The sequence below is a fragment of the Lactuca serriola genome, chromosome 2 (assembly GCF_051521515.1).
Source record: "Lactuca serriola cultivar US96UC23 chromosome 2, Lser_US96UC23_V15, whole genome shotgun sequence".
NCBI lineage: Eukaryota > Viridiplantae > Streptophyta > Magnoliopsida > Asterales > Asteraceae > Lactuca > Lactuca serriola.
In genome coordinates, this window is record NC_136409.1 from 180,488,502 (window position 1) to 180,515,661 (window position 27,160).

Consider the following 27,160-nt stretch of genomic DNA (forward strand, 5'->3'; position numbering starts at 1 on the left):
AGTTTAATTAGTTATGTGTTTGGATTTGATTTTGTGTTTGGATCGGATGGAAATAGAAATAAAGAAAAGTAAAAGTGGAATACCTTCCCGAAAGGTTTCGTATCTACATATATTATTTCTTCAAAATGACTTATTTACCCTTGTAGTAAAAACTATTTTTTTGGGAATGATTCATATATTTGTTTAATATATGTTTGTGTGTGTGTTTCTCAATCGGCATATGTTTTTTTGTCCAAGGCCATATACTTTTGATATTGCCTTATAATACATACTTGTTGCAAAATGCTTTGTTTACATCAAAATGGTAATGCATGTGTTATCATCCACCTACGAATGGCAAAGCTCAAAACTTTAGATGGTAAAAATATTTTTTATTATAAATGTCCATGTCATTACATTAATATTTTATTTATAAGATAAATTAATTTATAACTTTAATTGTTATATATATATATATATATATATATATATATATATATATATATATGATTTTTTTTATATATTTTTAAAATTTTATGATATAGTAAATTGGTTTGTCCATCATTGCTACTGTTATTGGTTTTGATTTAGATGAAGGCTAGTATTTTTTTTATTGTCGTGACTGTTAAAAAAAAAAGGAAGAATGATGATGATACTAAAGTTGAACCATTTAATTGTGATGGTTGTGGTGGAGTTTCTGATGTTTACAGCAAGTAAATTCATAAGTTACATTTGTAAAGTTCTTGTATCATTAATCTGTATCTGAATGTTTCCAATTTTATTTCATTGTCCATTAAAGTGTCATTTTGTAATTTTTAGGTTGAGGGTCTTAATTCATGTTCAATATGAAACTAAGTCTACTTCTTTTGTATTATTTGAAGATGTTATTCAGCGTGGTAATTAGTGGCTGATGGAAAAGATATCAAAGGTAACGTTAATTTTTTTTAATGGTTAACTTGTCTCTTATTTTGTTTTATGATAAGGTTAATCTTCTAAACCGTTCCGGTTCCAAACCGAGGTTAGGCCGGACCACATTTGAATTGATTCATTTTTTTCTTAAGTTGCCTAGATTCATGTAGTACACATTTAATTCAATTCTTTCCATTATTCCATAAGAAAAAAAACTTGCTCAAATCCACATACATGTATAAAATCAACCATATAAGTACACATTAACCATAAAGATTCAACAGATTCACAATACAAAACGGAAGCTACAGCTATAGACCTATAGATCACGAAGTTCCTTGAGATTCATCGGAGACACATATTTTGGGTCACCTGCAATCAACTGCTTGGCGATTAGCACATTTGCAGCCTCGCTAGGGTGGTAAGGATCCCAAAACACATGTTTATCTCTGTCTGTACACAAAGTCGACGTCGGACCACAAGGAATTATCCCTGCATATTGACCTCCGTTCCCGCAGCATGCTTTGCTCGCAGTTTTAAATCCTACAACATTCAAACAATTCCATGTAATTTAGATCTGAAGAATACTTGATGCATTGATTATTTGATTTGATTCTCACCGTATTTGGCGTAGTTTGTAATGAGCTCCATCACTAAGTCGTAGACGTTGGCATGAACAAAAGTAGCTCCGGGGAGATTATCGTTGAGTTGTGCAATCAAATCTTTCAATTTAGAGTTGTATTGAAGTGCGAGTTGATTTGGTAATGCCACACATTCATCCTCCTTCAACTGATTAATCGTCCTCTGATATGGAATGCATCCAATTGGCCCGACGTTTCCGAGGATGAATTTCCTTGCGTCCAATTGATAAAGTCTCTGTAATAATTGGAGTCAAATTTCAACTACGTACATATTCTTCCAATCAAATACAATGTATGTGTGTGTGATGGATGATTGTAACTGTAGACTGAGACTTACAGTAAGCTGGGCTTTGAGGTGACTAAGGAGATCATCGACAAAAGAATCGGGGGTCTGAGTAACCCTAGCTCCAATCGATAGAACAGGGAGCAAATAATTGTTGAGGAAGTCGTTAGATCCGATCGTGATTGAGAAGATTGATTTCTTCATGATGTGTTCTTTTGCTTTTGATGCACCGATGAGTTTATCGATCTGTTTTCTCGTGATGTTGAAGTAATCAATCTGGATGTCCATGGATAATCGATTAACCTGTAACAACAAATTCAGAATAATTGTCATGAACAGAATGATATCCTTTTGTGATTTCAGTAAACTTAAAACTTACAAAAATTCTCCCGGTGGCGTTCATGATTCCTCCACCGCCGGAGGCGTAATTCACACCGTATAATAATGCTTGTCCAGTGGAATTCGGATCCAGAAACGGCACCGCATAGTGCTTTTGTCCTAGCTCCTCCCCTGTAAACAATGTATAATATTTCGTTAGTTCACCATTGATGAAAAAAAAAAAAAAGGAGTAGATATGAGTTGAGGATCATACCAATGATGTCTCCGATGGTTCTACCATTGGTGTAGCGGCCGGTAGGTTTTCCTCCGGAAGCTTTGAAATCAATTCCGTTGGGCTTGATGTTAGCTTTAGATAAGGTAGGCAAAAAGTTATTATTTCCGGCATCTACCAAAGAATCGCCGAATATATAAGAAGCTCCCAACGCCGTGCCTTCATCACCTCCATCAGTAGCAGCAGCAGTGTAAGCAATGAAGAGAAGGAAAGCTGAAGCCAAGGAAGATAGAAAATCCTTAGGAGCCATTGAAGGTGGTGAATGAAGTGAGAATGAAGGAGTAGCAGAGGTGGAGGTTTATATTTGTGGAAGGTCGTTGTAGTAAAAATGGATGTGTGTTTGGTACGACCTGGCGGAGGAGGTTGTTGATCCACCATGGGAATTGTTTGTTGTTGTTGTCTTCACCTGTTTTGACTAATTGGAATGCCAGGTTTTAGGACATCTCGATGGGCGTTATGGACATGGCAACCGTCTGCAGGGTAGTTGTAAGTTCGATCGGTATTCTCTTTTGGTCGAATCCATTTGATTGTTTTCATCTGTAATAATGAAATTGCGAAATAAAAACCATAATAAGAAGATTGTCCTAGATGTGTACGATTTTTAAATATTTCATTTTGTGAAAGTCGATCAAGGATTTTCATGGAAATTTTAAAATTACAATTATTATTATTTTTAGACAAAACAGTAAAAATGTCCCTGTATTTTGCATTTTTTCTAGTTTTGGTCCAAACCTTAATAAACTTATATAAATGATCCTTTTAACCATCTTTAGTTGTAGATTTTTTTTGGAGAACTTCCCAAATGAGGGTTCCAAACTAACTTTCCCGAACCGACTAATCCTTAGTGCAAACATGAAGGTATGTCTCATGTCCTATAGTCATTGCAGACGAACATCCCATGGTCACACGGGTTGAATAGTATCAGGATTTGAACATAGATCAATAGTTTATTCACCATATCTTACACATGTAACACCAAGTCACCACAACCCAAGTGGTTATCTTTAGTTGTAGATTCTCTCTCTCTCTCTCTCTATCTATCTCTCTCTCTCTCTCTCTCTCTCTCTCTCTCTCTCTCTCTCTCTCTCCATATTTCAAGGTTCATTTGTCAAAAATCAAGAACATATACATATACACTCTAGGGGTCTTCGTCGGTTCAAATCCAATGGATTTCGATGGAACCTATCCAATCCAATCATCCATTAGATGTTGAATTTTGTCAAGTGATCCAATCCAATTCAATATACAAAACAGAACCAAATCGATCAAATTGGATGTTGGATTGAATCGATCTTATCCATTAGATATTTTGTATTGGTTTAATCCATTGGTTATCCGTTATCCAACCAATTATAATCCCTTTCTACTGAATAACCAAATACACTTATGATAACTAAAAATAAACCACATACAATTACGCTAAATAAGACTAACAAAGTAACATTAACTTCAAGCATTCAACTTATATTTTTATTGAATAATAATATTAATTGGATTTGGATAATAATCTTGGATATTTATTGGATTAAAATTGGATTGGATTGGTTCGGTTATCCATTGAATTTTCAGGACGATCCAATAACCGATCCAATCCAATTGGATTTTGAAATTTCGCATCCAATCCAATCCAATTGGTCGGTTCGCAATTGGATCGGTCGGTTCTAATTGGATTAGGTAATTTCTGCACACCCCTAACACACTCCATATTTTCTAAGGTTCTTCAAAAAAAACATACACACACACACAAAGCAAGCACACTCATAAATCTAAAACATTAATTCGTAAAATCAAATCTGGAACTCCAAAAAAAACCTAGAAAATGAATATGAAATCATTTGTTCTTCAAAATTGTTTCTGGAACTAAAAGAAGTCCAGAAAACAAATATGGAATCGATTTGTGAGTGTGGTTTTTGTTTATGGAAATTGATTCGTGCTTGTGGTTTTTGTTTATGGGAATCGATTTGTGTGTGTGCTTTTGTTTCTGGAAATCAATTTGTGTATAACATCCCAAAAATAGTAGTAAAATTTTTATTTTTCAAACACCCAAAAGATATAACCAATTGTTCCAAACCAATCATAGTATAAACATTCTCAACATCATAGTGAAACCAATTAAAAATGAGGAATAAAATCAAGGGGATGTCTTGCGATCATGTCAGACCCTTTCCTTTGGAACTGGAAGTACCTGAAAATTTTTAAAACACAAATCGTAAGCGCAAAGCTTAGTGAGTTCCCAAAAATACCACATACACCATATATAACAACAAGTAGCCATAACGGGTTGGTAAAACTCTAAGTCTGTATTCACTCTGAGTCCAAACCAACTCCATCGGGTTCGTATCAACCACGGGTTAGTATCAACCTCGATTTCGTATTGAATCCGAGTCCATATCGACTCCATCGGGTCCGTATCAACCCATATGCATATAACATACAAGCATACCGACAATAGTCACGAAGACTAGGGATGCCAACGGGGGTAAACAGGACGGTGATTGCATCCCCCGCCCCCACCCCCAAAATTTTCCTGTTCCCCCGCCCCCGACCCCGAAATCTCCAACCTTTCCACCCTCGCCCCCGCCCCCGAATTCCCCTTATGACCCATGCCCCTGCCCGTGTTCCCCCGCCTCCGATTGATTTTGGGCTACCTTATTTGGGCTAAAAGAAGTTCTTGTTTGGGCTAAAAAAAACTATTTTTTGGATAACAAATAGATATTTATAACATAATTTTACATGTTACAAACAACTTAAAAACATGTTTTTTGTTGTATTTTTGTACGTAAAAATCATTTTAATGTTTATTATATTTATATAATTAATATATGTTAATTTATATAATTTATTAACGGGGCCCCCATGAGGGTTTCAGGACGGGACTACCAATTCCCGCCCCCGCCCCTGAAATTAAAACGAGGGTTAACCTTGCCCCCGCCCCTGCCCCAGTCCCTGATTTTTTTCAACAAATGCATCCATACGGGACGAGGCCCCTACGGGATCGGGGTCCCACGGGACTTTTTGAAATCCCTAACGAAGACAACATGCACAAAACGACACCTAGTATCTTATAGTATAATAAGAAGAATCACCTTATTCAAGAAGTCAGCTAAACCACTACTCAATGCCATGCAACGGGTGCTACAACACACCTATCAAATCATATAAGGTCGAACCTTAGACTATACCCTAAATCCAACCATTTGACCAAAAGTCAACCATAGCAAAAATTCAATGGTCAAAGTCAACATCAACATCCAACAATACCAATAGTTGACCCTCACGCCATGACCATCCCTTGGTCACGTCGTGAGAACTCACTTAACTCGATTCCAAACTTGGTTTTGCACCGACTCGGCCAACTTGGTCATGGATAACCCACTTAGTAGGTACCACGACGTGAATGCTCCTTGGTCACATCGTGAACACAACAGGACAAGACAATCGAAGAATCCTCCATCGTCATGTCGTGGCACTCTCCATGTCACATCGTGACCACCGTATGAGGTAACATCTCAATGATTTGAGTCCTTAATCCATTAAGTCTTCAACTCCAACTTTCCAGAAATCCTTAAGGGACTCCATAGGTTCATAAAAATTGGCAACTTTATGGACATGCATGCTCCATACATGTCCTCTACCCAACCTAGGTCAAAAGGCAAGAAAATTGCCTACACTCATGCAAGGTTCACAATCCACAACCAAACCTTAGATCCATTATGATGCTCTAAGAACTCTAGAAGACAATAAAGTTGCCAAATTTATTTCATCCATTCAGTCAAATAAAAACTATGAACCAAAAGGGACTAAAACAACTTAGATCTAAGAGAATAAACCATAAAGGTAGAATCTTGAATCCTTACAAATGGTCCAGAAGGTGTTATTAAAGATGGGAAAGTGTTGCTTGCTTGATACTTGCACTAATTCTCCTTCTACTTCAAAGAGCATCAAACCCACTAAAATGAGCCAAAACCACCAAAAAGGACTAAGGTTAGGGTTTATGAGGTCTGAGTGATATGGAGACTGAGAAATGAACCCTAAATCCAAGTTTAGAGTGCTTAAAAACGAAGGAAGCCCTAAAAGATCATAGACTTGGGTTGCAGCCCTTGTTACTTCGTGACCATCATCCATATACGCATTCTTCATTTGGTTGGTCACGTCAGGACCTCCCTATGGTCACATAGTGTCCTTCAGTTTCCCCCCAAAACCAAGTTTTTGACTCCTTAATGCCCTAAATTGATCCAATCTGGAAAATAGGTGTTACGTTGTGTGTGTGTATTCATCCTTGAATTTTGATTTGTGTGTGTGTTTGTGTGTGTGTGTGTGTGTTTGTGTGAGTTTTTTCATTTTTGAAATCGATTTGTATATAAATATGAAAGTGTTTCAAGAAGGTGTGTGTATGTGTGTATGAATATGAAATTGTTCCCTTGTCCTCTAGTCACCGCCCCACCCTCATCCTTCAGTAACATGTGATTTGTGGGTGTCGATGAATGAAGGAATGAGAGATGCCATCAATAGAGACAACGAAGAAGGAAGCACACATCAGTTTTCACTTTTTGGAGCTCTTCCTTCGTAGAACACCAAGGTTTTTCTCATTCCAAATATCATCCTCCTTAAAAATCTCAAAGAGATTGTTGTCCTTCGTCATGTGAAACTTTTCCTTTTAAATTAAAAAAAAGCTTACACCTTTTGAGTAAAACCCAACGACTTTACAACTTATGGACAAAAACCTGCAACTTTAATCTGTAAACACTTGAAAATAGCAAATGGTTTTTTAATGATGGTTTTGAGAGAGAAAGGGAGCTTATTTAAAACCAAGAAAAAAGAAGTCGGTGAGAAAAGAGGGTTAAATTATAATGAATAAATTGGGGTTGCTATAACTATGAGCTAAAAACCAAGGAACATGAGTAATTATCTGAATGGGGTTTTACTCTACGATCTCGAGTGAATTATTGATAAATACCGAAGGAAAATGATTGAAAGAATGGAGAGCGAGAGAGAGAGAGAGAGAGAGAGAGAGAGAGAGAGAGAGATGTGGGGCCCTTTCTTTTTAATGTTTAATAAATATTATAAAAATCATTAAAATATAAGGAATAATTGTATAATAGTAGTTTAGATAGAGACTAAAACCACAAACAAACTTGTTGAAATGACCATTCATCCAATTTTGAAAGGGTTTGGACATGTTTCCGAAAAAAAAATGCATACCATAAGGAGCATTTTTGCACTTTTGTCGTATTTTTATAAGACAATATATTTGATCATTTGGTATAGCCTTTTGATTATAAAGTATATAGGTTGAAGGACTAACCAAATTTAAATAAAATAAATTTTAAATCTACAGTTTTGTTTTATAAACTATAGGCAAAGCAATATGGACTAACCATATTTAAATAAAATAAAATTTAACATTTACAGTTTTGTTTTATAGACTATAGTCAAAGCAATATTCATAATACACACGACCAATCATGGGCATGTGTCGGATGTGCGATTGCATCATACATGTGTCGTTCAGGAGACCGGGAATATTTTTACATACACCAGTACATGAGACACATCAATGACATAAAAAATCATGTTTCCACAAATAGACAAGCATTCCACGACTCAATGGAATTGGGATACCCTCCGTGGAATGACAATTAGGTAAATTAAGGAGGGGAATATGCATAAAAATGACAGATCGATTCCTCGGAGCGAGCTCTACGGAACTGTTCTTCAAATTATTTTTTTGACGGATCGATTCCTCGGTGGGAGCTTTGAGGAACTGTTCTTCAACGTTCATTCCTCGGACGGAGCTCTGCAGAACTGTTCTTCAGCTTTTTTACGGATCGATTCCTCGGAGCATAAGTTCATTCCGCGGAGCCATCGAAGGTAGCTCTGAGAAATCCGTAGCTATATGTGGAAAGAACATTTTTTATGTTTATGTTTTGGAAAATACCCCCAAAATATGTCTATTTTGGTCATAATCTCATTTATTTATCACATTATTGTGGATTTATCTTATATAAAATAATTATGTTTGTGAACGCACATAAATAATAATATAGTCAATATAAATTTAAAGAAAAATTATTGACAAAGGGAATTTTATGATGATGAGTGTAGTGTTATCAAATCATTTTAAGTAATTATATAATAACTTTTTCTAGAACATCAGTGATTTTATTGAAAGCTAACAAGAAACTAGACAAAACAACCAATTACAAGGAGGAAATAGACATAATAGGATCTTGTAGTTAGGAAACCCAATTAATATTAGTTTCCTGACATTTACCTTATCAAACAATAAACATTTTTTTGGTTTTATTTTACCAAAAACCAAAGAATTTCGAAAACACCAAATAAACCACCACATAGTGTAGAAAACGACCTCCAATAACTCCTTACAAACCGAAGACAAACGCGGAGAAGTAAACCAGTCAATCCAATCTTGAAAAGAAAGAATAATAGGAGTTGAAATTTTCCACCATCTACAAAGAAATGTAGTAAATCAAACGCTAAATCACACCCAAGAAAAAGATAACGAACGCTCTCCACTTCCTTGTTGCATATAGGCATAAAATCGAATTCATCTCCAAACCTCTAGAAGAAAGGTTATTTCAAGTAGGAATTTTCTTCAAAAGAAGACACCAAACAAAAACATTCATTTTTATAGGAGTAAGCCACCACCATCTCATACCAATAAGAGCACCAATAAGAAAATGCTTATCAATTTCCGATCTAGCAAAGCCCACTAAATATAACCCCGTGCCATCAAGAGACCAACTCCGTCTGTCAGAAGAAGAGAGCAAAACCGAAGACAATAAGGTGCAAAAGTCGGCCCATTGCTCCACTTCTACCCGTCCTCTCGGACTTCCTCTAAAAGAAATGTTCCACCCTGGTTGTTGCATCTTCAAGGAAACTGTAATTTGCTTATCCACCACAAGAGAATACAACCTATGAAAGGTTAACTTCAATGCCCCCATTACCAATCTATTTATCATCCTAGAAAGAGGTAGTAAACTGACATTCCCAATCACTCTTTTACAAAAAGACAAAAGTTCAATACCTTTAGATCTTAAGGAATCAAAAGTCTTAATGATAGAAACCTAAACAGAACTACCAATATGTCTAGGTAAAGTTTTCCCAATCAAACCATGATTACCATGAATGGCTTCAATCACTTTAACCCATAAAACATTAGGAAACGAAAGAAACTGCAAAACCCATTTAAAAAGAAGAGCACGATTCAAAGCAAACATACTATTAACCCCGCGACCACCATATTGGTTGTGAGCAAAAACTTTCTTTCATCTCACCCAAGTCATTTGGTGTTTTTCCAAATCAACCCCCAAGAAGAAAGAATTTCTAAATGACTCCAATCGATTTGCCACAAACTTTGGAGCTCTAAAAAGAGACATAAATTACGTCGGGACAACACCCAAAATTGATTTTAGTAACATCAATATTCCCCTACCGAGAGGCTTTTAGCCTTCCAATAAGAAAGTTTGGAAGTAACTTTCTCAATCACAACATCCCATGAAGCAATACGAGACATATTACCACCCACCATGAGACCTAAATAAGTGAACGGTGCTTTACTAGGAACACAACCAATAGAACCCGCCACATCCTAATAACCTAGTATTGAACTCCAAAAAAATAGAATAACTTGCTTACATATTTATTAATATACTCACATTTATATGTTTGTTTCAAAAATCAAAATCGACTTGAAATTTTAATCCATTGATTGAGACAACATTTCCAACAAGTTCTTATAACAAACCCTTTGATTAGGTAATGAGAATTTATATGAGTGCCAAATTTAGAACGGTCCTACAAGAGTTCGCATGGATTCATTTGGACGTCTACAAGTTGACATAATTTCAAGTGTTTGCTTCTAAATTAATAAATCATTTTCATGAATATTTTGAACAATAGTTTACGTATTCTCTATGGTTTTTTGGTACCATATTCAAAGCTCAATAAACACAAATTATCCAAATAAGTGTACGATTTATGTGAAGTCAATAAACCACCAATGTATAATAAAATTTGCTTTTTTTATCCTATATTTTACCTTTTTGCATTATTAATTTTGTTTGTATTTGAGGATGTATAAACTTTGCATAGTTTTTACAAACTGTAAAAGTGTTATTTATACCTTCTTTCAAGATTGTCCAAATAGTTATTATCAATGTTCTAGAAACCATTCTAAACATAGTTGATTAATCGTTTGACGATCTATCCGTCCAGAAATAATTTTAATTGGTATATTAAACGGGCTCTGTCAAAAACAGTCAATTGGGTTAGACCGTAAAAAATAGTGTTAGGATAACTGGGATTAATTTAGGGTAGTGGATGTTTTTATATTTATCTGATCGTTAACTTTTTTGATTGGTGTGTGGATATGAGAATAACATTAAATCAAGCATATTTCAATTATAAAAAGATTATTTTAAAGTTTCAAATTTTAGAAAATGGCATTTAAAGTCGTTAACTTTAGATAAAGTCGTCTGTAATAGTGTCGCCGCTAAAGGGTTGTCACCCGAATCCGCACTTTCCCCCTCTATTGCATCTCAACCGTTCAATGAGATATCCAATCCAACGGGTGGGGTGTCTTATCCTGTCTAACCTAATACCGGCGACACAGATGTCGCCGCTAAAGGTTAAAAAAAGTCGCCGCTAATAGCTCACTAAAAATGACGCGGTACCCTTCCCTCCAGTTTGTCGCCGCTATTACTAATTGTCGCCGGTAAAGGGTCTGGTGTCGCCGCTATTACCTCTCGCAGATAAAAAAAACGCACGCAGAAACTCTCCATTCTTCATTCTCCTTTCTGTTTGCTTCCAATTTCCTTCACCATTTCGCCGATTTTCTCTTCAATTTGCTTCTTCCAAGCAAATTTCTCCCCACATTGTTCCAAGAAAATATCTCTAGGTGTGGTTAAAGCCTTTGGGACTAATTTCTACCTCCATTTCTTGAAGAAAAGTAAGTTTATTTGGTGATTTCATTTTTATTTTGTATGTTAATTTCGGTTTGTAGCTTTATCTGGTGATTGAATCGTAATAAATTGTTCATATTCTTGTTTTTGGTGGTGTTGTTTTGGATTAGAAGCAAGTTATTCAATTTCTTGTTTGTGGTTATTGAATTGCAATTAGTTGTATAGCTGTCAGTTGTAGTTTAGCCTTTAGGGACATTTGATGATTATTAAAAGCTGATTTTGATGACTAAATTGCAATAAATTGTTCAATTTCAGTGATTTTGGTGGTGTTGTTCAGTTTTTCCGGTGAGGGTAATTTCGGGTGAAGACTAGTTTTTCCGGCTACATATCCGTTGATTTCCGCCACTACAGGTTCTATTATTTCATTTTTTTGTGAATTTTGTATTTATATATGAAATTATGTGAAAACTGTCATATGTGAAAATTAGATTGTATATTTCGTATTTGTTTGAATATATGTGAATTTGGTATATATATTCCAATGTATGTGTTTGATGTATATGTGGTATATTAGTATTTGGTAGAAATTATATGTATTTGTTATAAGTAGAATGTTATTGTGTGTATGTGAATGTATGTATGTTTGTTGTAAATGTGATATATGATTGTGAAATTTTTGTATTTGGTATAAATAGGATGTTATTATGTATATATGTGAAATTATGTGTATTTGGTTTAAGTAGGATGTTATTTTGTGTGTATGTGTATGTATTTGTATTTGGTGTATATGTATGTAAAAGTATGTGAATTTCATCTTCTTATGTATTATGTAAAACTATGTGGTTTTGATATAAGTAGGATGCTATAATTGAAAAAAAAAATAATAAATTATTGTTATAATTTGAAAAAAAAAATCACAATATATATATATATATATATATATATATATATATATATATATATATATATATATAATTGTTTAAAAACTTATATACAAAAACTAGAAAGTTTCTAGTTTTTACCCAAGCTAACTCCAAATTAATTAACCAATAAGTTATATAGTTAACTTATAATCTTCAAATTAATTCATAAGATTATATTTCTATAACCAATAATAATCGGTTACCATAAAAATATGTTAAAGGATGCTATAATTGAAAAAAAAAATAAAAAAAATTATTGTTATAATTGGAAAAAAAACACAAAAAAAATTATAAAATTGTTTAAAAACTTATATATATATATATATATATATATATATATATATATATATATATATATATATATATATATATATATATTAATCCCGACGGTAAAAGAGAACAATACAACAACATAATATGTATGTAAAAGTATGTGAATTTCATGTTCTTATGTATTATGTAAAATTATGTGGTTTTCTTATAAGTAGGATACTATAATTGAAAAGAAAATAAAAATTAATTATTGTTATAATTGGAAAAAAACACAAATATATATATATATATATATATATATATATATATATATATATATATATATATAAAATTGTTTAAAAACTTATATACAAAAACTAGAAAGTTTCTAGTTTTTACTCAAGCTAACTACAAATTAATTAACCAATAAGTTATATAGTTAACTTATAATCTTCAAATTAATTCATAAAATTATATTTTTATAACCAATAATAATCGGTTACCATAAAAATAGGTTAAAGGATGCTATAATTGAAAAAAAAATTATTGTTATAATTGGAAAAAAAAAACACAAAAAAAATTATAAAATTGTTTAAAAACTTATATATATTTTAATCTCGACGGTAATATGAACTTTATTTGGATTTCGAGTTTAAATAGAAATGTTTATTCCTATCTAAATGTTTATTTCTATGTAATGTGTATCTATAATAAAAATTGTATTTGTATATCTTATAATTTTTCAGGAAATGATGAGAGTGTGGCTTTTGTTTATGTTTACCATGGCTGCTGTCATGGGTCGTGGACATGGGGGAGACGGAGCTGAGGACCCACCTTTCCCAGGTGGTAGAGGTCCTGGCCAGCACGAGCAGGGCGGTAAGTCTTATCATGAATTTTTATTTACTATTTTTGTTCAATTATCATAAATTAAATATCGTTTCTAATAATTTTTAATTGCATTTGTAGTTGAGGAACGTGCCCGAAGGAAAGTTCGAGGAAAAGCAAAAAATATAAAGCTTGAAAAAGCAATCTTACAGAACCAAGGAAAACCAATAGGCATGTAATATGATAGGGATATCACATTTAATCCCGTAGGAGAGGCGGGAGACATGTTTTCCCGAGAAGTTGGAAAAACAATGTGGCAGATGGTCCCTTTTGACAAATGGAGTTGGAAAAGAGTTTCCCCTGATAAAAGGACACTGTATTACAACATTTAGCGATAATTATTTATTTAAATATATTTTATAGGTTTAACTATAATTGTTTTTTACTTGGTTAACTTTTTTTTTTGTAGACAAAGTTTGATCTCAATCAAATCTACCAGGATGCACAAGCTACTCTATTGACAGAGAGTTTTCAAGCAGCCTTGTTAAAAGGTTATCGAGAGCGTAAAGCCGACGCAAAAGAATATTTCAAGATGGTCGGAGGGTATGAAGATATCCCGAGAGCATTGGCCAATCCTCCGGATGGTATGCTTGTTGATAACTGGGCGAAGACAGTTGAGTATTTTCAAACTGACGAACACATAATTGCTTCAGAAAGGAACAAAAAAATCCGTGAAAAGCAAACAAATGTGAATCGTGGGGGTTCGAGCTCGTATAGCAGTACTTGCTATAAGAAGGTACCGTACGATACATGTAATTATTTATTTAAAATATAATCTAATTTTTAAATTTAAACAAAACCTTAAGAGAGTGGAAACATTTCGCAAAGCTCATCCCGATAAGAATGGTGTATTTGTTACCGCTGAATCGGAACAACAATATGTAAGTATTTAATTATAAATTTATCATATATTTAAATGTTTATTTATACTTAATTGTTACTCACTTTTGGGAGTTACAGAATCGGTTAGTTGAAGAGCTTTTAGAACAAACTCAAGGTGAAAGTGAGTTATCGCCCGCTCAAGAAAGAGCTACGTTTGAGAAAGTATTAGGAGAGAGACGTGGCCACATTAGAGGCATTGGCCGCAAACCTTTTGGTCTCCCGACGATTCCACAGCCTTCGCAACCATCACAACCACCATCACAGGTAAAATAGCAATCTACTTTAGCATCATAAAATGCATGTTGATTTGGTAGTTTTGGTTTTGTGGTGGTTGTTTGCTAAAAAGTTTGGTAATTTGGTTTTTATCCCAAGTGCAAAATACATCAATGTACTTTTGTTTTCTATCTTTGTTTAAAAATAGCAATCTACTTTAGCATCGTAAAATGCATGTTGATTTGGTAGTTTTGGTTTTGTGGTGGTTATTTGCTAAAAAGTTTGGTAATTTGGTTTTTGTCCCAAATGCAACATATAGCATTGTACTTTGGTTTTCTATCTTTGTTTAAAAATAGCAATCTACTTTAGCATCGTAAAATGCATGTTGATTTGGTAGTTTTGGTTTTGTGGTGATTATTTGCTAAAAAGTTTGGTAATTTGGTTTTTGTCCCAAGTGCAAGAAATAGCAATGTACTTTGATTTTCTTAGTTTAAAAATAACAATGTATTTTGATAGTTTTTGTTTATGTTTGACGATCTAACTTATAAGTTTATATATATTGTTATTAATTATGTAGTTGGAAAATCTTCGTGTAATGCTCGCCGACCCGGCATGTAAGGATGAGCTTTATTCGTTTTTTCAATCCCAAAATAATCAAGGAAACGATGGGAACGACGATGATGATATGTAAGGATGGGTTTTATTTGCATATGTTGTCTCATTTTGCTACTTGGTAGATTGTAAAAATTTTGTTGTTTTGCTACTCGGATATTATGACTTTTGATATTTAATTGTATTTGGATGTTTGTTTGTAATTTGCATTGACACTATTACGTTTGATATTTAATAGGATGTTTGTTTTGTAATTAGCGTCGACACTATTGGTTTTGATATTTAATCGAATATTGTTATTACCGGCGACACTTTTACCTGCGATATTATCACCGACAACCAAAATCATTATTTAAAAAAATTAAAAATTTGAAAAAAAATTATCGGCGACACTTTTACCGGCGACAGAAGTTATTACCGGCGACACTTTTGCCGGCGACAATTTTACCGGCGACAGACGTCATTACCGACGACTAACTTATTAGCGGCGACAATACTCATTAGCGGAGACATAGTCAATAACGGCGACAAACTGATCAATAGCGACGAGACAGTAGCGGCGACTCAGTCGCGTCGCCGCTATTAGTATTACCGGCGACTTTTGTCGCAGGTAATGACCTTTTTCCTATTAGTCTTACTAAATATGTTATTTTTTAATACGATCGTATATAATAGTAATCTAACGGATTATTAAATAAACAATTATTTGTTGGTTGTCATTATTAAACATGATGATAAAATATTTATTTATTCGTATCTGTCCAAAATTACAGTTTGTATAATATTTTATTGACACAAAAGTGGTTATTAATTTGGCTCCCTTTATCCCTAAAGGACTCAACCAAAAAAGAAACAAAGAGACCGTATGACTTTTGTGAAAATGATTGAAAAAGTTGAAAGAAAAGTGAACATACATCAAAAAATGATGTGAAAGTGAAACGCAACAAAAACATGATTGGAAAACTCACAAGAAGAAATCTCTTTGAAGAAGATAATCAGAGTAGTTCCACTTTCGACATCATCAAACCTCGCCACGTCACGTGTATGAATGTTACCTTGGTTTTTTCTATGTGATTTTTGAACCGTGGATTCTTTGCTAAAATATACTAGTGTTTTACAAAGTTAAGTCGCAAAAACAAAAGTTGATTACTTAAAATATCAAAATTGAGAAGGTTTGTTGTATTGCCATTTTATTAGCCACATTTTAAAAATAGATTTCACTTATTAACTACAATAATTAAGTTAAGAGATAACTACTTTTGTTTTCTATTATAACAGAACTATTTGAAACGTCATGTAAGAAAAACCTTTTTCTTTTTTAGACTTCCCCTAATCCAAAATTAATAATAACTAGAACGTGAACCCATGCTCCACATGGGATGGAGGTGTTCCTTTTTCTTTGTAAGCTGTTTGTTATTACTGTAAGTAACTGTAAAGCTGGAATTTTTTTTAGAAAGTTTTTTTTCACTAAATCCTATTTCCACAAGTAGTCAGTGGAATAATGTAAGTATGTAGGTAAATAGAAAGATCCTACTTCAACCAGAAAAAGTAGAATTTCTTAACCAAATTAAATTTATACAATGTTTATAAAAAGTGTATATGAGATGGAAACAACTAAACAGCCATATGTATCATTCACAAAACATCCTTCTTTCACACATGTTTTTACTCCTGAAAACACAAAAAAAAAAATATCAATAAAAAGACAGATAACTATATGAACCACCAGAGCTAAAAAAAATTAAGATTTGAAGCCTTACATTCTACTGTAAGAATCCATTATTGTGACCCATTTGTACCTTTTACAAACCTGTAATACGAATAAATAAGAATTTATAAAGGATAATAATCATGGGGAAAAAAGGCCATACGATTCCTTAGTATGGATTTCTTTTGAAGTCAGGTAAAAATACTTGAATATTGGTAAGCAATATATGAATCAAGTTGAATTGCAAATTGTGGTGACACATTACATGTAAACAACATGGTAGATAATATCTAATAGAAAAAGATCCAAACTTTGAGCATATACCAAATGAAGAAGTGAATACAACATATTTCTACCAATATGGCCATTGTACTTTATTTGTCACATATTGGCATTATTGGTAAAGATGCTATTATGTGTAAAGAGCTATAGTACATTATCGAGTCACAGTTGCTATTAAGGCTAAAAAATATAAATATATTGCTATTAGGAGAAATAAGTAAAGTACATTGTCTATATTGGTAAAAAATAGTAGAGTAAGTTGGTATTACCTGAAATTTGCAGAGTAAATTATTGTATTAAAGTAAAAAGTACAAGGACGTTGCTATTACGGGTAAAGAATTGCAAAAAATGGAGAAACCATGGTGGCAATTAGAAATGGGGGGATCACACCAAACCATATGTAACCGTTTATTCAAACCTTATTAGTAAAATTTCAAAACAAATGTAGTGGATTTCATAATCTCAAGAATCGAAATGATTTTTCCAAAAAAGCAACATAACAAATTTTCGAAAATAGCACATATAGGTTGAATTTATTTATGTTTCTAATATAAAACACATAAATTTTACCTACTTATCGAGAATTGTTGAAAAGTCTTTTAGGACACATCTTTCATAATTTAATAATGGAAAAAATACAAAATAAGTTCGAAATTTAATCTGAAAGAGTTGTAATTTAATAAAATTCAATTAAAAAGTTAGAAAATAATTCAAAGATTTAAATAGAGTTGTAATTTGATAAGGGTATTTTTCTACATTTAAATCACAGACAATAAGAAATCATGCATATGAACTATAAATGTTGACACCTGAGGTTATATAGATTCTGAATGAAATCAAAATAAAATAGTGACTTTTTAGACCTACTTGATGTGAAACTTATATTTGTCACTTACCTTCTGTAAATCGAGAGATGAAGAGAGATTATGGTGGGTTACCCATAAAAAAATGTATTAACAATAAAAATGTGTTAAATACCACAAAATATTTATGTATTTTTTATTTTTTACCTACCGTCTGAGAGACCTAACTCAAAATGTTGCAACATATTAATCAACTTCTTAAACCATCAATTTGTCAATTTTTGTTTGTTCTAAAGGATCCAGCAATGCATTTTACCAACAAAACGTTAAGCTTGAAAGTTACAAAAGAAATTCACTCTTTCGTGAAAATCCCAAGTATCTTCATCTTTAAAAGTCAAGAAAAAGTTTAGTTTTGGAAAGACTAAAAATCATGGAAGACGTTATATGATAATGTTTATAAAGAAACCATTTTACATAGGGATAAATTTGGTATACAGATATATGTCAACAATCTACTCCACATCATAATCATGAAAAATTCCATGAAAAATGTATAAACAGAAGGCATGTAGAATATAATCATGGCCAAAAAAATACAATTGGTAAAGCTTGTTTTTGTATCTCTGTAGGCATAAGGAATACAAGTTCTTCAATCCTAAAACAAAGTCAGAAAAATCAATCATCATACTTTTAGCACCGGTCAAAGCAAGCAATATTTACTACTATATTTATAAGCTTATGAACTGATAAAAAAAAGTGTGCATCATATCACAAGGAGAAAAAATTGTTAGAAAATTTGGGTATAGAAAGGCTTGGAAATTCTGAAAATTATGATATCACTTTCAAATTAAAGTATTTGGATGGTACTCTAAATCTTTAATCGGATAAGACCCAGAATATGAGAGCAAGAACAGAGAATATGATTGTTATGATTTCCGAGTATACCATAAAACAATGAAGACCAAAATTGGTTAAGTACTTTTTCCATCATAAAAATGTCACTAAAATAGTTTGATGTCTAAAAACTGTCACTAATTCGGGTTCTTTCTATAAAGGTCAAAACAAAGTCCAAAACTGGGTTTATTTCTAGCTAGGGGCAGATGCCTCTTGGATCCCGCCAGGGGTTGCCGCCCCTTCGACCCCGCTCCCGGAGGTGCTGCCCCCACAACCCCATTCGTTCAGCGGCTTCGCCTCTAAATGATAGTCTACATTGAATCTTGAATAAACTTAAATAAGTGTGCACTCTGCACTTCCTTGTTTAATATTAATCAAGATTGATTTTGGTCAACAAGTCAATCCATTACACTTAAATACACATTGATGATCTAAAAACACCAACAAAAATTGCAATATAATTATGAGAAATTCCAATATCCACGTTTCAATGCAATTTAAGTATTTAACAGGCCACATGGTGGTACTCGTCAAGTTCACATGTTGATTGGAATTTGTAATTATTTTACAAATAAGTTGATGAAATTACACCGAGTAAAATGAAAATAGATCAATCTTAGAGCCAATTCAATTCCGTTCATTCTCTTGTTTGTTAAAAAAATGAAAACCCCCCATCATATATATATATATATATATATATATATATATATATATATATATATATATATATATATATAGAGAGAGAGAGAGAGAGAGAGAGAGAAAACGAGTTAGGTTCAAATGTTTTTAGCAAGTATTGTGTTCCTAAACGCACCAATGAGAATTTAGGAAATAATAAATCATTAAATAAATTAAAAAGGGTATAATGGTAAACTTGGTTTATCTAATTATGGTAAAAAAATATTTCAATTAATATCTCCTTAATTAGTTAAACTCTACCAAACTAATATCCCTTTATCAGTCGGCCGTCGATCACAAAATCATCTCGTCTCAAAATAATTTCTCGAGGATTTCTTGTAGGAGAATGGAAGTTTTAATCGAAGATTTACAATGAAGAAGACAGTGGTGTGTGGCAGGGAGCCACCCTTGAAGCCTTAAACCCGACACGAAAAGGAGTGGGGGATGAGAGAACTTGGTGGTGGTCGATGATTCTATGGGGGTTTGGCTGCTGTTGATTTACAGAAAGAACGAGGGAGGAAGGATTTGCAGCCAATAACGTGGGTGGTGACAAACAGCATCTCCGATGAGGGTGGTTTGGCAGTGAGGATCGACGAGAAGTAAGGGAAAGGGTCTCCGATCTTTGATTGGCCGCAAGAGGTGTTATCATTCGTCGATCAAGGGGTGTTTGGCTGGTTTACTGGTCGTCGATCATCAATCAGGTAAAAAAATTCTTTTTTTTATTTGATGTTTAATAGAAATCATTGGGGTGTTTGGGTTTTCCTGGAAAATCGATATAATGAAGGGGATATGGGTTTGAGTTTTGAAGGAAATCCATGGGTGTTTTGATTGGGTGTTTGAGCTTTGGTGTTTTGACAGTGAAAATGAAGGTGTGATGTCCCATTTTCTTGATTGATTTGTCAAGAACAACATCGTGTTCTTGACTGGAAAATGATACTCAGAAGAAGAAATAAGGAAACTGGATGTTGCTTCTTTGGTGATTCATTGACTATCAATCAAAAGGAAACACATGTTGAAACAGAATAAAAGTTAATTTAAAACTCAATTAGGTATCTTATTTTCTTTATTGATTACAATATTCTATTATCTGAGATTTGATCAATGTGCTTCGATTTTAGTACAATTGGATGGTTTTGTTAGGACCAAATTAACAGTTGCCCTAAAAGTGTTTGATGAAATGCCAAAGAGAAATATTACCGTATTGATCGCTCAACATGTCATGGCTTCAAATTGTATTCATGGTTAGTGATTGAATTTTTATCGAATGTTTATCGATTATGCATATCATCTCCATTGTTCTACTGATTTATGCATTTTTCACTTTGATATTTTTCCAATAGAATGCGTACGGTAACTGAATCTTGAATTCAAATTCTATCGGAATGGAATCAAGAATTCCAATTCTGTTGGAATGGAATATGGATATTTTTTATAGTTTTTATTCTCTTAAAAACCGAACACAGGAGGTATACCCTCCTGTGTAAGTCATTTACTTTGCAAACTTTATTAATTAAAATGAACCCTCATCTATGAATTTTTCATCCAATTGCCTTTTGATTTTGATTTTGAATCACGAATTCCAATTCTGTTGGAATGGAATATTGATTAATTGTTTTATTCTATTTAATGCACTAAAATTTTTAATATTTTGAAAGTTGATTATGTTTTCCTTGTGAATTTAGGTTTTGAAGATCTTGTCATTAATGTGGAAAATGAAGAAAACATGGAGAACGATATTTGTATTCTAATAGAATGTATTCTGTCAGAATATATAAATTGTTTCTTAGCAATAATATTCTTTCGGAATAGAGCAGTGTTTTTGTTAGATTTTGATGTTTTTTTTTCTTTTTTAACCATTTTTAGTTTTAATCTTTAAGAATAAATGTAATCGTTAAACCATTATTAGTCATAATTTTTTTAGAATGATTGTAATAATTGTTTATAGTCTTTTTCTTTACCGATGAATGTAAATAGTGATTCTTAAAGAATAAAATCTGTATTCTTTAGAAAATGTTATTCTTGATAATATGTTGTATAGTTCTTTAAGCATGTTTAATATAAAAAGTATATTAAATGAAACAATATTCTGCAAGAATAAAACCGCAATATGTTTATTAGTTTATTGCTGACTTTTTTATCATTCTGACAGAATAAAATCGGTTATTATTAAAAGTAATATTAAAATTTGAATTAGAATTAATTTAAAAAATTCAGATTTTTTAAAAATAAGGGAATTAATGATCCCTTAAAATCCAAAATTTTCCTTTTTTAAAATAGGTTAATTGACCAAAATACCCTTTTGCTGAAATTTGTGTGATTATAGGATACATGCTACCCTATTGTAATATCATAGACCCTCAAATAATGATTGTTGATTCTATTCATCTCATGGTCCAGATCTGTGCATTCTGGCACACAATAGTTACTAGAAACAATATAACCTAACCCTAAATATATATATATATATATATATATATATATATATATATATATTGAAAGATCTAGTATGTTCAAGAGTCATATTAAAATGATATTGTTAAATAACATATGATCCAAATGGTCACAGTAACAACAACTTGATACAAATGATTATTTATTAGAAATTGATTTTAATAAATATTCATAAACTCTTATAATAAGTTGGGAAAATATTTATTTCAAGGAAATAATTATTTCATAATGTACAAATTAATAAGGCAGGTACAACATTTTTGACTAGTTGAGTCTTTTGTCTTTTACCTAAAGACAAAGTTTATATTTTATAAACTTAGAGTTTATAAAATTTAAACATTTTGTCTTCTTTTAAAGGGCATGGCCGAAACTAGTGTAGATTAGTGAAGGGTATGGCCTTTTGTATTTGTTTAATGTAAAGAATACAAGCTAGAAGAAACATACTCATGACATAGAGACTTGCTTGCAAAAAGTATTAAGATCTAGTGGATATTGTCTTCACCTTATGACTATATAAAGATTGCACTCTTGCAATCTCCTTCTTGTACTAAGCAAGAGCCGAGAGCTCCTCTTCCCTTCTCCATATTCTCTCAAGTTTTGAATCTTGAAGATATTTGTTGCTTGCGTCTTCTCTTTAAGTCATAATCTTGTTTTGACTTAAAGCTTAAGAGTTGTAACTAGCATTACATCAAGTTGGAACACTGTCGGTGTCTCAAGGGTTCAACCTCACTCCATCAACTTCCAAGCCTCCCTTAGAGGACTCAAAGTGCTTCAAAGGTTGTTACAACTTCTTCTTTTTATGGTTGTGTTTCAAATCTTTCTTTTACTTGCAAGATGATCCTTGGTGGGTGATAAAATGTTTATGTTATTTATAAAACTCAAGTCTTCCATTTGCCATTATTTGAAGTTTTTGAAACTAAGTTTTTTACTAAAACCCAACAATTGGTATCAAATCCACATTGCAAGTTGGTTAGATTTTTTTTATTTATGGAAATCTTAGTTTTTGGAGAATATGGATAACTTGTTTTTGTATAAAACAAGTTCATACATATTTTCTTTAAAAACTTTATAATTCTTATTTTATGTGACAACTTTATAATTGTTATTTTATGTGACAAAACTTACATGCATTTTTGTCACTTAAAGTTGTCTTAGAAAAACAAAGGTTGTTTTATGTTTATATGTATTTTAGAGTGCATAAACAAGCTTTGGGCCATTTGTGTTGTTGTTTGTGTGATTTGGTTGAAAATGGTTTGTAATATTCTTTTATTCATAAAGTGTGTAATAGAAGTAGCTAGTTTTTATTCTTGTTATTTTTTTATGTAACATATTAGTTTTACACTAGATTTATTTTATGAAAAAGTGTAACAAGATGAAGGTGGAGGTCATTTCTTGAAGAACCATGGGGACCCACGGTTTTATAAAGGTTCATAGCTTTTATAAAGTTTTTATAAAATTGCAACAAAGTTGGTTGTCATTGCAAGTGGGAGCTTGAAGATCACATGAAGAACAATTTGTAATATTTGGTCTCTTTGTCCCTTAGGAAGGACTTAACACTTTTGTGTTGGCTCACAAAAGTGTTATATAGTTTAAGGCTTGTTTATGTCAAATGCATGCTTGTGTTGTTTATTTTTCAAGTAAATATTTTTCATAAATCCAAACTATTTTTTGAACAAAAATAAACATCACATGGAGTTTGGATTTCAAAAATATAAAATATGGACATCGGATGAAACATATTTTAGCCAAAAATAAAAACCGATTTTATAAAACTGTTAATTACGGCAACTTTTGAAATATTGAATTATAAGTGTAAAAAATCATGTTTTTATAACTTATTCAAACTCCAAGGTATTATTTAATAAAAGGAAGTTTTATTAAACAATATTAAAAGGTTCTACATGGCTCAAACACAAACTTAATACTAGGTATTAATTTTAACTTGAACAAAGCCGAAATATTTAAAAAAAGAAAGAAAAAAAAACGGTTTTTTATAGGAACCTTAAAACTGATTTTTTAGAAAAATTGATACCATGACATATTAGAATGATGCAATTGTCAGGATATCACATGTTTTAAATAGAATAATAAAACATTCAAATCTTTTTTTCAAAATACAAGTCTATGTCATCTAACTTTAGAAACAATTTGCACATCACTTGTATGATGCTAGTGGGATAAATGATACCTAACCATTAGTATCATCTTTTGGTGGCCAAAGTATTTTTGCGATTTCTATAACCATGTTATAAGTCAATTATACAAGTTTTTCTAATTGGATGACTTGATTGGAAACCTCTTGTGATAAAGGTCACCTAAGCAAGATTGTTCCAAGGCATAGATAAGACCAAACATGTCAAATTAACAAATGGATTGTTAAGGGTCTCATACATCTAGGAATTACAAATGGTGTAATTAATACAAGTTATTTACCTTGTGAAAATTGAGTAAATGAGATAAAGGATACCTAACCATTTATTTGATTTGTAACTTGGATCCTAGATTTTAAATAAATAATGTTTCTGGAAACAAAAGGGTATTATTATTTAAAGAATTATATACTAAATGAAAACTTTGTTAAACTTTGTAGATGGCACCACCAACTACTGTAACACACCACCCAATGAACATCAATTCTTGACAAAGAAAAACTCAACCACTCCAACTTTTTGGATTGGCAGAGAAATTTGAGAATCATTTTGAAACAAGAAAAGAAAGACTATGTCCTTGAAAAACAAACCCCTGATGAACCAACTGCTCTCCCAAAGGCTTCACATGATGCATGGCTAAAGCATATAGATGATTCACTTGATGTTCTGTGTCTTATGTTTGCCTCTATGGTTCCCGATCTTCAGCGGGATCTAGAGCACTACACTGCCTTTGACATGATTGAACATCTCAAGGAGATGTTTGGTAAACGAGATAGAACCGAAAGGTTTGACACTATAAGATCACTCCATGCCATGAAAATGGAGGAGAGTGAGAATGTGAGCACACATGTTCTCAAGATGAAAAGTTACGTGGATCAATTGGATATATTGGGCTCTCCATATCCACAAGACTTGGCTACAGATATCATTCTGAACTCTTTGCCAAAGTCTTACAATGCTTTCATCATGAACTATAACATGAATGGGTGGGAGAAACCTATCTCTAAGTTGCATGGGATGCTAAAAACTACAGAAAATAATATCCCAAGTAAAACCCCCCAAGTGTTCATGATTAGGGAAGGAAAGGTCAAAAAGAACAAATGAAAGAACTTCAAGGGAAGGCCACGAGCTGGCAAGGGAAAAGAGAAGAAAGCTCCCAAAACCCACCTCCCAAAAAGAAGGAAAAGGTTGTCAAAGATGACACGTGCTTTGAGTGTGGAGTTGTCGGGCATTGGAAAAGGAATTGTCCTAAGTACCGTGTTGAGTTGAAGAACAAGAAGGTCGGGATAGGCCCTTCAGGTATATCCATTTTCATGATTAAAATGAGATTATTTACTTTTCATCTAACACTTGGGTATTAGATATTGGTTGTGGAACTCATATTTGTAATTCATTACAGGGGTTCAGCAAGAGTAAGGAACTGAAAGTAGACGAGATGGTATTGCATGTCAGAAATGGAGCACGTGTTGCGGTCCAAGCTTTAGGACATTTTGATTTATGTTTACCATCTGGTATGTACTTGACATTAGACAATGTGTGTTTAATTACTTCTATTACTAGAAATATCATTTCAGTTTCACGTTTGAGAAAATCTGGTTGTGATTTCAAATTTATTGATGATAACATTCACCCCTTCTTGAAAGGAATCTTCTATTTTGAGGCTAAAACAATAAATGGAATTTATGAATTAAACCTAGATGACACCTCAAATAATAAGTCCCTTTATCATGATAACACCAAAAGGCTCAAACCAGATTTGAACCAAATATATTTATGGCATTGTCGCCTTGGACATATAAACAAGAGGCGCATATCCCAACTCCAAAAGAGTGGACTTTTGGGGGCAAATGACACTAAGTCATTTGACATATGTGAATCTTGTTGATGTGGAAAGTTGACAATCCCTTTTCTTTGGAGCAAATGAAAGGGAAAGTGTTTTATTAGGCATCATACACACCGATGTATGTGGACCTTTCAAAACAATGTCTAGATACAGTGAGAGATATTATATCACCTTCACTGACGACAACAGTCGTTTTGGTTATGTGTATTTGATGAAACATAAACATGAAGCATTTGAAAATTTTAAATTGTTTCATAGTGAAGTTGAAAATTAACTCGACAAAACAATCAAAATCATTCGTTCGGATAAAGGAGGCGAGTACTTGAGCCAAGAGTTCCAAGACCTTCTAAGGAGTCGTGGGATTTTCTCACAACTCACTCCACCTAGAACACCACAGCTTAATGGTGTTTCTTAGAGGATAAATCAGACCTTACTTGATATGGTTCTATCTATGATGAGTCGAAGTACACTTCCTTTGTCATTTTGGAGTTGTGCTTTACTCACCGCATCCCGTATCTTGAATATGGCACCAACTAAGAAGGTAGAGAAAACGCCATATGAGATGTGGTATGGAAAACCTCCATCCTTATCTTATATGAAAGTTTAGGGATGTGAAGCTTATGTTAGACAAGAGACTTCCAACAAACTTGAGCCTAGATCTACCAAATGCATCTTTGTAGGATATCCTAAAGATTGTTTAGGATATTACTTCTACATCCCTAGTGAGAATAAGATCTTTATTTCATGAAAAAATGAATTCTTAAAAAGAAAGTTTCTAATGGTTGAGGCTAGTGGGAGGTGTGTGGAACTTGAATAAGATCAAGAACCTCAACCCGATGCATCTTTAGTTAGCACTAGTACTGAACAAGAGGTTGTTGAAGGTGAAGAGATCATTGTCCTTCAACCTACTGAAACACAAGACGTTTGCAGATCCGGTAGAACTCGTCGTGAACCTGAGAGATATGGATTTCTCATTGACGAGTGCTTCGTAATGACGAATGATGATGAGCTGGTCAGCTACCAGTATGCAATGACAGATCCTGAATCTGCCAAATGGCTTGAAGCCATGAACGGTGAGATGCAATCCATGAGAGAAAATCAAGCCTGGAACTTGGTTGATCTTCCTCCCAATAACAACACTGTTGGAAGCAAGTGGTTCTTCAAGAAGAAGACTAACATGGATGGCAACTTACACACATTCAACACAAGATTGGTTACTAAAGGATTCACTCAAACTC

At 32.9% G+C, this 27,160-nt stretch overlaps 2 protein-coding genes across 2 annotated transcripts; one reads left to right on the plus strand and one right to left on the minus strand.

Annotated features, from left to right (window-relative positions):
• Positions 1-1,064: 1,064 nt before the first annotated feature.
• On the minus strand, positions 1,065-2,703 carry LOC145087563 (GDSL-like Lipase/Acylhydrolase superfamily protein). The gene is made up of 5 exons (XM_079025529.1): positions 2,405-2,703; positions 2,192-2,322; positions 1,867-2,115; positions 1,509-1,764; positions 1,065-1,431 (listed from the first exon to the last, which is right to left on the minus strand). Exons 1-5 carry the CDS (start codon positions 2,670-2,672, stop codon positions 1,208-1,210), a joined length of 1,128 nt encoding a protein of 375 aa, XP_078881655.1. The 5' UTR covers positions 2,673-2,703; the 3' UTR covers positions 1,065-1,207.
• Positions 2,704-24,519: 21,816 nt separating this feature from the next.
• On the plus strand, positions 24,520-25,183 carry LOC145089830 (uncharacterized). Its single transcript, XM_079028223.1, has 2 exons — positions 24,520-24,537; positions 24,611-25,183. The coding sequence occupies exons 1-2, from the start codon at positions 24,520-24,522 to the stop codon at positions 25,181-25,183; spliced, it is 591 nt and encodes a 196-aa protein (XP_078884349.1).
• Positions 25,184-27,160: the final 1,977 nt, after the last annotated feature.